The sequence below is a fragment of the Brassica napus genome, chromosome A7 (assembly GCF_020379485.1).
Source record: "Brassica napus cultivar Da-Ae chromosome A7, Da-Ae, whole genome shotgun sequence".
Taxonomy (NCBI): domain Eukaryota; kingdom Viridiplantae; phylum Streptophyta; class Magnoliopsida; order Brassicales; family Brassicaceae; genus Brassica; species Brassica napus.
In genome coordinates, this window is record NC_063440.1 from 4,505,856 (window position 1) to 4,519,010 (window position 13,155).

The 13,155-nt window shown below is 35.4% G+C and overlaps 2 protein-coding genes across 2 annotated transcripts; both read left to right on the forward strand.

Annotated features, from left to right (window-relative positions):
* The first annotated feature begins 379 nt into the window (after positions 1 to 379).
* LOC106408742 (ATP-dependent DNA helicase pif1-like) lies at positions 380 to 12,913 on the forward strand. The gene is made up of 6 exons (XM_048735439.1): positions 380 to 2,392; positions 2,722 to 3,033; positions 3,120 to 3,201; positions 3,301 to 3,639; positions 3,708 to 3,828; positions 3,942 to 12,913. Exon 6 carries the CDS (start codon positions 11,567 to 11,569, stop codon positions 12,911 to 12,913), a length of 1,347 nt encoding a protein of 448 aa, XP_048591396.1. The 5' UTR covers positions 380 to 2,392; positions 2,722 to 3,033; positions 3,120 to 3,201; positions 3,301 to 3,639; positions 3,708 to 3,828; positions 3,942 to 11,566.
* LOC106408741 lies at positions 10,646 to 11,386 on the forward strand. Its single transcript, XM_013849451.1, has one exon. The coding sequence runs from the start codon at positions 10,646 to 10,648 to the stop codon at positions 11,384 to 11,386; it is 741 nt and encodes a 246-aa protein (XP_013704905.1).
* Positions 12,914 to 13,155: the final 242 nt, after the last annotated feature.

Consider the following 13,155-nt stretch of genomic DNA (forward strand, 5'->3'; position numbering starts at 1 on the left):
AATGTTTTGATCAATATCAACAAACATTTTATTTCTTATGGCAAATGGATTCATATGTGGCTGACCTCTCCTAAATTTAATTCGGGGCGTCGATTCACAAACTCCATTTCCATCAATACCATTTGATCTCTTAAAGATCAAGATGTTGTTTATAACATTGGTATATTTCCCCATGCTTCAAATTTGGATCATGTTTTTTTTCCTCTTTCATGGTCAAACATGAACTTAATAACTAATTTAAGTTACTCCAGAAAAAAAAAACATGCTGACACTGAGAACAATCGGAGCCGATTTGAACCAGCACCTTTTACTAAATATCAATCAACCTGTTCTTAAAAAAACTTTTACAATAATCAGTCTGGTTAGTGCCAAGCAATAAACAGTTATTTTGAGTTAAGACTGATAGGACTGTATTATATAAACTACGGAGAACTGAATATTGTAAAGAATAAAATTGATAAGATTATACCAAAGATTAAGAAAATGATGATACAACTGCAGAGTCAAGATATTATCTATTTCCTTAACTCAAAGTATGTCCCGTAGTATGACGGGTCGATAACATAATGAGTTGTATTCTAGGATACAACTGCAAAAAATCTTCTGATTTGCGTCACTCTATCAGAATCCTGATAAAACTAATTTTATGTATGCTCTCACACTCAAAAAAAGAAAAGAAGAGAAAACACAAAATATAAAGAATCAAATATTCAAGTGGGATAATTATTTTTACTTTACTTGTTTGTATATATGTGTCACATGAGTTAACACAAGTTCTCCTTTTATATAGAAAAAATGAAGACATGTTATGTCATTATGGAGTCAACAAAACATACCATTTAAGTGCAATAAATCAATAATGGAATTTGAATTCCTTAATTCATAGCTCTTGTACGTGTCTCTTTTCAAGTCATAAAGAGGTTTTTGACCAAATCAAAATCCATCAATATACTTTGTTGGGTTTATATTTTACATTTAAGTAAGTACAAAAATATTTTAAGAATAAGATTTTAATATAGACTAATTGATATAAAGTGTAATTAATCAATTAAATCAATATTCAAACCCAAATACCCAAAGTGATACATTTGCTTAGTTTTTATACTTAGCCAAATATAAAGTTTTACAAGCTTTTTATATCATTCACTTTGGACCTCTATTTCTCATTCAAAACAACTCTGATTTCCAACAAATACACAAATTCATAGTGTTCAAGGTGACGATTACATCGTGCCCAAATTTTGATCCTTCCGACATCTTTGTCGAAAAACCTATTGAAAAAATGGTCTACACTATTTTGTCAAAAACGAGTTCCAACACCAACACATCAGGACAAATGGATTATGTTCTAATGTTTTTTGTTTTTCTTTGCAAGTAGCCGTTGATGAGTGTTTGAGATCACAGTTTCTTTAATTTGTTTAACCACCTAACAATTTTTAATACTATTATACGCAGCACTTGAAATATGTATGTCAAGACGGGGGTGGAATAAGTTGAAAGATGGTTTCATTTATTGAATATTTTTAAAACATAGAAGCTGAAACCAATTTACCAAATGTTGTGATTTAAAAAGAGAGGCTTCACCGCGAGTCGCGTTAAGCCGTAGCGTATACCTAACCCTAAATCTACGAAGCCAAGTCGCGATTCTCTCTTCTCTTCCCCATTTCTCTTCCTCTTCTCTTCTGAATCCGTAGCGTCTGTGTATTTTCTTCACGATCCGTTTCTTCAATCAATTTCGCCATCAATTCTAACTTTATGGTTTCGTTTCATCTACCCCCTTTCCTCTTTCTTTATATAATGTTTTTTCCCCCGATTACGGATCAAAACTCTAGAAACTCGATCGATGGCGATGAAACCACATGGGAAGTCCATTGTCTCCGACTACGATGAAAAAGTTGTGTTCTTCAAGGATCTCTCCCTGGGTCACCACGAAGCCCAGTTGCGGTTTCGGCTCATCCATTTCTGGGAGGCTTGGAACCCACTGAAGAAGACGCTCATCGGCATGGAGATGCTACTCATCGACGAAAAGGTTCAGTAATCAATCGTTTGTTATCCTTTGAAAAGAATAATATCGTTATCGTTCTTCACTTATTTATTTTTTCTCCTTATGTTGTTATTCGCAGGGCACTGTTATTCAAGGATTCGTTTCCCCGTATCCAAAAATATCTGCCTGATATGAAGCGAGGATCTGTTTACAAACTCAACAACTTCTACGGATCGAGGAACAAATCGGTGTTTCGGGTCGCTGATCATACTGTTACAGTGTCATTCTCATGGAACTCGGAGTTGGCTGTTCTTCTAGACTGTCCCAGTCATTTTGATGAGGACCGTTTTCGGTTCCATTCATGTGAAGAGTTTCAAGCTAACTGCGACCTCAAAGGAGACCTCTACGGTAAGCTCTGTGATTCCCCATTTTATTTTTTAATTGAGTTGCTTGATAATTAGAAGTATGATTTTCCAAAATTCTTGCTGCTTAGATACAAAGATTTGAAATTGGCTGAGTTAATGTTTTGGCTTTGTTCAATATTCTCTGCGTGAACTTAGAAACATAGATTTGAAATTGGCTGAGTTAATTGTCGTGTACGTTAAAACTGCGTCTGTTTGCGATTTGAGGTTTTCACAAGAAATTATTGATGAACAATGTTACTAAAAATAATTATTGAGTACTTGAGCGTTATTACCAACACTGATGGCTAACACTATTGATGAATAATGTAGTAGATGTTGTTGGCCACATGAAGTTGGTTAATGGTCAGAGTATCGTTGAGGGCCCAGTTCTTGATGAAGTGGAGATAGCAAAGGCGAGGCGTGTTCTGATTCATGTCCAATCACATGAGTAGGTTTACACTATTCTTTAGACACTACTTCTATTTACTCCTATTAACCACTTAGTATCGTTTTTTTGCAGTGGACCGGTCATGAAGCTATATCTTTGGGATCAGGCTGCAAGAGATTTCTGCAGAAAGTTCAAGTCGTACGAGGGCACACCCACTGTGTTACTGGTCACAACCGTTAACACGAAGACTCTCGGAGGTTTTGATTTCTATCTATACTATAGGTTTCTTACACTTATATATCAGCATTCTGTGTTCTTTAATTGGTTTTCCATGTGACCACAGGTACTCTTGCTTTGACCTCAATGTCCTCTTCGCGTGTGTTTATGGACTACGATGTCCAACCTACCATAGATTACTTCAGTTGGTGAGCGTTTATGTGTTTTGTTTTTACTCTTTTACTCAATGAAGTGCTCGCGGTTAACTCACTGTGTTGACTGACTAAATCATTTTTACTCTGTCTCAGGTTGGGCTCTAATCCAGATATTGCTGATCAGGTTAATGCAGAGGTAGTCACCAAACGTGAGACAATGACTATAGGGGAAATATTCTCATACATCGGGCAGGAATTTCGAAAGGTAAACTCAATCTATATAACTTAAATCACTAAGAGAAATTTATAATCTTATGCAAATTCGCAGGACGCCTTCTTTGAGTGCACAGCTACGATCGATGACGTCGTGCATGGTTCTTCGTGGTACTACATTGCCTGCAGTGGGTGCCATAGTAAGGTTAGCAAAGGTCCAACTTCATTGCTCTGTACAAACAAGAAGTGCGGAAAGGTTAACGTATCTGGTGTTCCACAGTAAGAACTCTAACTTGATCTTCAATTACGTTTTTTATTGTGATTAGGTTCTCACTCTTTCATAACAGGTACCTGTCAAAGATATCCGTTTATGACAACAGTGACCAAGCTGTTTTTGTGCTACTTGGTGATGCCGGTCGTGAGCTGACTGGGAAGCCAGCATCAGAGTTAGTCAGAAGCTATTTTGAGGTAACTTTAAATAAGTATATAAGTTTTGAAACGTTTTGAGTAGATGCTGTTTGCTTTTCATGAGGTTAAGCTCTGAAACACATAAGCCTGACCCTATTTTGATTGAATGACAGGCTACTGGGAACGAAGAAGTTAGCCATGAGGCGCCTGTTCCTGAAGCTCTAATCAGCACTATCGGTCAGAGGCATAAGTTTTGTGTCAAAGTAACACAGCATAACTTTTCAGGCAAGGCCCGATCTCTAACCGTGACCAAGATCCTCCCTCTAGACACTCCACCAGCCACAGTGTCTTCGGAAGGTAACCAAGCTACTGCGACTTCTGAGGAGACATCTGAAAACCGTGTGGATTCAGCAGATGGGAGTAAGAGAACCTGTTACAGTTCTGTTTACCAATTGTCTTATCTACAATTGCATGCATGATTTTTTCATTTTGTCTTTGAATTATGGGATTTTTTTCCATGACTATGGTTTTCTCTCATTTTGAATTATCAGAGTTTTTTTAAGAATCATTTGTTATCAAATATCAGAGTGTTTTACTAAATTGGGTCAACAAGTTAATTTCTACTTATTTGCATGTGGATAACATAAAGTCAACGAATAGTATGAATATATTCCCATATCGCGATTTTATAAGGTTTATGAAAACCCAACTGGTCCATAAATATATTAGGATTTACTTACTAAAATCAAAAAAAAAATAACGTAAATTTCAAACACATTTATTAAATGTGTTTTCCTTCACTAACGTAAAAAATATTCCCGTATCTCAATCAGTTTAATATCTTTCCTAAAACTTACTCCTAAAAGGTTAAACAAAACGCTTTCTACTCCCATCTCTATATTCGATTATCAAAACACTCTGTAACATTTTAATTCTCCTTCCTGGTTCCTCCTTTGGTCCGTTTACAATTGTCTACAAAGCTCGCCAAACGACACTGTAAGTGTAACAAATTTTTAACAAACAAACGATATAGGAATATTCATCCACCCCTATAGCCAAAAATCTGTTTGCTTCTCAGGGTAAAGTTACACAAGAATGGAGAACACACCTCGAACATCCCCTTTGAAAACTGCAGGTACAAAAATACATACTTTTGCATACAGTATTGTATTTACCAAACGGAATTGAGAATAGTTCATATAGCTTTAGAACACAACACGTATTAGACAAAATACAACTCTTGGTTTAGTATGTCTCCCAATATACTAAGGTAGATATATTAATATGGACATAACAGGTATCTAAAGTTTTATATTCTTTTGCATCGCAAGTTATTTTGATTATATAATAAACATTTCAATCTTCAATTATAAAAGGTAGGATAATAACTCTGTAACATCGCAGGAACCTCACATGTCTATCAATATACTAAGCTAAATATACTAATATTTATAACTTTATTCTCGGTTACATGACAAACTATTTCTATTACCGAGCAAACATCTCAATTTCTATTTTTTAAAGTTAGGCTAATACTTCTGGGAAAAACTCTTTTAATAAGAACATGGTAAAAAAGTAACGTTTATCTGTATATTCATTGTATTAAAATTCATATTAGAAAAGTTGAATAAATATTCTATTAAATGAATGGTATTGTTTTGCTAGCACTCGCGGACATTATCATTTTACAAAACAATAGTATACACATACATAATCAATTTGAAAATCATTAAGATAAATTATTTCTATATTCGTGATAGATAATATTAAAATTAGTTTTTAAAATATGAAAAAACATTTTCCGCAACGTTTTAAGATACTATAACTATAGTTAATTCAATTGTCTATTAATCATATATATTTTACATTGTATTTTATTTTGATCTCAATAATTTATCCAACATATTTATTTAATAAATAATAATTACTCATTTTGTATGTATATTTGGAATTAATATTATATTGAAAACCACATAGTAACATAGAACAATCTTTAGTTTAAAAAATAACTTTTCATTACAGCAAGAATCTACATATCCCTTTTATATTATTTGAGGAGCATTAATTTAAACTAACCTTGACCTCATGTGTTATTAACCAAATTGCTATTTCTTAGGTGTCAACACTAGAATCACTCTCACACCTTTTAATTAAATACCCTCTCCTCATTAGACTAATTACATATATTGCCATTATTCATTACAATAATAGCTTAACATTATATATTATATGACTTCTATCTAAATAACTGATAACTCATTTGATCATTCATTACCCATTTCTCACGCGGCCTCCTTCGTATTAATAAAAAATATTTTTATTATTGATTTCGTAGTCACTTTATGTTTCTATATCCATCAAGTAGATACAAATATATTAGTAAAACTAGTATAACACATGTTTTAGTTCAAGAAATATTTCTCATCTATCTTGAGACGCCTATGATCTTTATAATATAAGTACAAATAAAAATCAAGTATAGCTCGAAACGCCTATCATCTTTGAGAATATAAAAATCTCAAGTACAAATCTGTTTTTGTATATCAACTATAAAACAATTTTAATATCTTCAAAATGTAGAAGGAGCTATATAACTGCTTGATCTATATGGATTGTATTAGTTTTCTTATTTCAGAAGTCCTTATTGTCCAATGGTCATATGTTATTTTATTTTATATCAACCTCACATATATAAACTCATTATAGGTATAGTTATATTGAATATATAAAAAATGTATTAAGCTATAGCCTTAACCAGTTAGCTACGTATGTTATTATATTGAATTTGAAAAATTTATTAGTCCGCTTGGACAAATTAAATTAGATATCAATTCAAAATTTTCATTGATTGTCTTTTTAAGTGATTAAGTATTTATCGGTAATTACGGTTGTATATAAAGAAAGTTAGATTATCCTGATTGGACAAATTAAATTACATATCAATTCCAAATTTTAATTGATTGATTTTTTATAATCATTAATCATTCATCTGCAATTACGGTTGTATATAAAGAAAGTTATATTTAAAACTGAGTTACGGCTTTACACCTTCAATCTACTTCAAAAACTAATATTTTTAAATCTACTTCAATTACACCTAACCAGTTACACAAGTTTTTTTGGGAAAAAAACTACATTATATAAATCTGGATAATTTCGTTCAATATTTTATTATATCTAATATTTGTGACTATTTTTTTACTTTATAATATCTATAGATTAAAGTAATAATCTCTTTTAATCACTCATTCCGCGCATGACGCAGATTATTAAGTTAAAGACAAACTTTGAATTGTTAACTACGTCAAATTTAGAATGGGAATGTGATTGTCACTGATTGATTTTTACATTTAATTTGATTGACCAGCACCACATTAATTTCCTATAATACAACAATCAAATAGTGTACAATAAGGAACAGAGGAAGTAATATATTCAAATTTCGATTTGAAATAGAAAATTTGATTGTGGCAATTAATGATAGCGAGTATACCCTAGACCTAGGCGCCTTGCATATATAAATGCTAGGCCTTATATCTACATCTCCTCACCATTGTCTCCTTCTCAAAACATCTTTACCACTACGATCTAGCATTCACAACAGTCATGGAATTGTTTAAACCATCAATTTATCATTTATTTTTGTTTTCTTATATTTTGTTTCTGAATGGTTTTATTAGTTTATTGCTTATGTTTCATTTTATTTCTACTTCGTAATTTATTTCTATTAGTATTTGCTTACTCTTATTATTTATTTATTCGCTTCCACGACCTATAATTCAATTAAACAAACAAAAATACAAGTTAAAAAAAAACGAAGATTAAATGGTTAGTGAATGGTTAGTGAAACGCACAATTTTCTTTAAAGTTTTTATAATATGTAGTATTTCTTTCTATGATTTCTACCTTTATAATAACTATATTAATTAAAAGTGATAATCTCTTTAGATCTATTCACTCCGCGCAGGGCGCGGGTTATCACCTAGTTTAAACTAAAAAAATAACATAACTGGCCATCGGATATCTATCACGGTTATGAATGTAGTTTTATGTCTCAAATTTTCTATCTATTTAATATGAAGACTAATAAATGTTAAAAGTTTATTTAAGCTTGGGGTTAATGACTATTTTCAAAAAGATCCTTTCAAATACACATTTTAAAACATATTTACAGGAGAAAAGAGAATCTTATGCTTGGTGAATAAACCTGGTTAGAATTTCGAATTAATATTGGGTTGTATCTTATTTGGGGCTCATATAGCCAATTTCTAAAGCTGTGGACTTATCTATTATTTTTTCTAAAAGTCGCCTTAACTAATTTAAACATCTCTTTTTGGGTTTATCTATTTATATAATATTTAAATACAAATAAAATAAAGTCAATTTAATTTAATGAATACATTTAATACACTACTTCTTTTGCGTAATGTATAATTTCTAACTGTTTAAAAAGGTCCAATTTTATAAAGTTTATACTTAAAAAACTTGAACATCGATACGATTAGAAATTTTGTAGGTATTTTAACTGTAATATAATATGGACTTCTCCTTATTTGTATGAACGATAAGTGTTCTCCCGTAACTTTTTAAAAAATAGAATATAGATATATTATAAACACCTTCTTAATTTTTTTCCATCCAGGAACTTCTACCGGGATCAAACATAAAAGAAAAAGAGGACGCCCACCTGGATCACGCAACAAATCCAAAGGTGTGTCATTACTCTGAAGATATATTATTTTATACTCTACGAGAATAATATTTTAAATTATGAATGTATTTTGTAGTCAATCAGATATGCAATCCACCGACTTTCAAACCAAAATACTATGATTGTAAGTTTAAATAGATAACTATAATATATTTTTCAACAGTATCTATTGATAAACTAAATTATTTATCTAATTTAATCGTACATGTGGCTGTGATAAATGTGACACTTATGGTATAAAATCAATTCAGTCTAAAAACATTATTATTCCACAATGTCTAATGCTTATATTGTCTTAAATGGATCACTTTTAATTTATCCAGTGAGACAGAAAAACGCACGAGGGATGAGAAAAGCCATCTTGCTATCCAAACGAACGTCATCCCTGCCACAAGGTAACAATCCCTGTCAACTTTAAAACAATTAAGAAACTATAACAAAAACTTATATGTCTCATCTGCATATGTTATACGTATAGGTCTACATGCTCCACAAGGATCTCATGGCTTACACCCAACAAGAACTGCGAAGAAAGGTGCATATTTTCAACTCATATTTTAAATAAATGTCGAGAATGAGCTTTTAACTATAAAAATACTAACCACAATGTCTTAACAATTTAAAACACCTTTAACCACATATAAAGGCTCCACATCTAAAGCTGAAGATAACCCCATCGTAGAATGCACAAAATGTGGTGCATTAATGTGGACTTCAGAGAGCACTGGTAAAGACTTCAGAACAGGTGAACTAACCTTCACTATTTGCTGTAACCATGGCCAAATAAAGCTTCCACCGATCAATCAACCCCCACCCATGTTAGAAGAACTTCTTCAGCATAGGTGGTTTCGAGATACCATTCGAGTCTATAATTCGGTACTGGCTTTCACCTCGATTGGAATGAAGATGGATTATACGGTGGTGAATGCTCCCGGACCCTACACTATACGGATCCAAGGTCAAACCCACCATAGAATAGGCTCGCTACTACCGAGACAAGGCCGTCCCCCCGAATATCTCCAGCTTTATATATTTGAGACGGGCAACGAAGTCAAAAACCGTCTAAACGCGATGGGCCAAACCTCAACAGAAGGTAATCTTGATGAGACAACCTTGGCGCGCCTCATCGAGATGCTTGATGAGAATAACTGTTTAGCCAAGCTTTTCCGACGGGCACGTGACTACTACGAAGGCAGCGGGCAAGAGTTTAATATAAGGTTGCTCTCAGATAAAGGGAAAGGTAAAGAATACGATCTCCCGAGTACGAATGAGGTCGCAGGCCTTATCGTAGGGGATATGTCATCAACAATTGGAGTACGAGATATAGTGGTTCAATTCCAATCTGACACTTTGCAGCAGATACGTGACGACCACCCTCTGTACATGAGCCTCCAATATCCTCTACTCTTTCCACATGGTGAGTATGGATTTCACCCCGAAATCTCATTGCATCTTGAGACAGGCACCTCGAGAACAAGGCAATTCTTGACGATACGCCAGTACTACGCTGCTCAGATACAGACACGTCTTAACCAGGGGATGACATTGGTTAAAGGGGGTCGTCTCCTCCATCAATATGTTGTGGACGTTTATACGGCAATCGAAGAAGATCGGCTAAGGTGGGCCAGAAATAATCAAGATGTTTTGCGAGCCGAGCTCTACAGTAATGTACTCGATGCTGTTAGCAAGGGTGACACTGATGCTAAAATTATTGGACAAAGGTTCATATTCCCGCCCAGTTTCACCGGCGGGCCTCGATACTTAGTTGAGAAATATCATGATGCGATGGCTATCTGCAGAGAATATGGGAACCCGGATTTGTTTATCACAATGATGGCCAATCCTAACTGGAGAGAGATTAAAGAACATCTTGAGATATACGGTGGAGACTCCCCCAATGACAGACCCGGCATTGAATGTCGGGTCTTTAAGATGAAGTTAGATCAGCTACTGAAGGATTTCAAAAAAGGAATTTTCTTCAAGCCATACACTACAGCTCTCCACAGAATAGAGTTTCAAAAAAGAGGCCTCCCTCATGCACATATATTGTTGTGGTTTGGAAACTCATCCAGAACACCAAGTTCGGAAGAGGTAGATGAGATTATTTCAGCCGAGCTCCCAAACAAAGAAGAAGACCCATAAGCTTATAATTTAGTGACAAAACACATGATCCATGGTCCATGTGGTGTCATTAATCCGAAGTCACCGTGTATGGAAAATAATGTGTGCACAAAGAAGTATCCTCAGCCTTATAATGACAGTACTTCGATTGACAAATCAGGGTATGTGTTATATCGTCGCCGCCGAAATGAAAATGAGTCTTTGGTTAAAAGTGGGGCAACCCTAAACAACACGTTTGTTGTACCTCATAACGTTAATCTCCTAAAGAAGTACGAGGCTCATATCAATGTGGAATGGTGTAACCGTACAAGCGCAGTGAAGTACTTATTCAAGTACATAACCAAGGGTGTTGACAGAGCATCCGAAGTTATTGAAAAAGGAAATACGGCAACTACCTCTGACACAGTTGCTTCTGGAGAACCAAAGGAAAAATTGATTAAGCAACGGAATGAGATCCAAGAATACATCGAAGCCCGGTATTTGTCAGCTTGTGAGTCCATGTGGCGGACTTTCGCATTTCACATACATAAAAGAAAGCCGTCCGTTGAGAAACTTATCATTCACTTAGAAGGCGAGCATAACATCACCATTAAAGAAACTGATAACCTCGGCCGCGTAATCCGCAAACCAGGTATTGAGAAGACAATGTTTACTGAATGGATGGTATTATGCAGAAGGTCAGCATTTGCACGGACATTAACTTATGTGCAGATACCAGAATATTTCGTCTGGAACAACAATTCCAAAGTCTGGTCTGAACGTAAGAAAGGAAAAACCATTGGGTGAATTGTGACTGTCCATCCATCAGTAGGTGATCAATACTATCTGAGGATCCTCATCAATAAGTTTAAAGGTCCTAGAAGTTATGACGAGCTGAAAACTTTCAACGACGTGAAATACCCTGACTTCAAATCGGTTTGCCATGCACGAGGCTATTAGGACGATGATGTTGAATGGCTCGAGAGTATGTCAGAAGGTGCTACAACAGCCACCTCATACCAACTCCGCGATATGTTTGTCACCTTTCTAAACACTTGCTTCGTTGCAGGCCCCAAAGGACTATGGGAGCACTCATGGAAATCAATGAGCGAGGACATACTTCACAAGAGGCAAAGGATCTTAGGCCACACAAATCTGGAGCTGGACGATGAGACCCTTGAGCAGTACACGTTAATCGAAGTGGAAAAGTTGATGCGCATGCAAGATCGTTCTTTAAACGATATTAAAGAGATGCCTAAGATCAAACCTGTTTTGCTAAAAGAATTGGGGAACAGTTTGTGGAACCAAGAAATGGATTACGATGTTGCCGAAGAAACGCTCAGACATGACAATCAGTACAACTTGCTTAACGCCGAGCAGCGTGCGATTTACGAATCAGTCTTAGACTCTGTTGACAAAAAGGATGGAAAACTATTCTTTGTACATGGCGCAGGAGGCACAGGAAAAACATTCCTCTATCAAACTATCATATCCAGACTTCGCTCGAGGAAACAAATCGTTCTCCCGGTAGCTTCTTCAGGAATAGCCGCATTGCTACTACCAAACGGAAGAACAGCTCACTCACGCTTTAATATTCCTTTGAAGCTCGACGAAGATAAGCTCTGCAACATCAAACCAGGTACGATGCTCGCTGAACTCATCGAGAAAACGGACCTCATCATCTGGGATGAGGCACCTATGACGCACAAACATGCCTTCGAAGCACTTGACAAAACTTTGAAGGACATAATGTCTATGAAAAACCCACACGCAAAGGATCAAACTTTTGGCGGAAAAACGGTTTTGTTAGGTGGTGATTTTAGACAAATCCTTCCGGTTGTTCCACAAGGGAGTAGTGCTGATACTGTCTTAGCTTCGATAAGTCATTCATATCTATGGAATTTCTGCCACAAGTTTCCTTTGAAGACAAATATGCGAGTCAACCAGGACGAAAAAGAGTTCTCCGATTGGCTTCTCAAAGTAGGTGGGGGTCGTCCGGAATCAGAACAAGAAGATGAGAACGATGGCTACCATGACCAAATGGTAAATATCGATCCAACATTCCTCCAAGAGACTAAAGATGAGTCACTAAAGCAGGTTGTCGATGCAGCGTATGGTGATACCAACCAAATAGAGGCCTCCCAAAGTACCTACACCGATAAAGCTATCCTAACTCCCCGAAATGATACAGTCGATGAGATCAATGCGTATACAATCTCGAAAACCGAGGGAGAGTCAAAAGACTACTACAGTTACGATGGCTTTGAAGTTTCGGAAACTCAATCTAACCAAAATGATACATTATACGCCATTGAGTATCTCAACTCGATGTAGTTTCCAGGATTGCCTTCCCATAAACTCACTCTCAAAGTTGGGGCCCCGATTATGCTTCTCCGAAACATAAACCAAACAAAAGGATTATGTAATGGTACCCGTATGATCCTAACCCACATAGGCGAAAGAGTGCTTAAGGCAGACATAATTACTGGTTCCCACATAGGAAATGAAGTTTTGATCCCAAGAGTAGTCCTTTTGCATGGGGATACACAGCTACCGTTCACTTTACGTCGACGCCA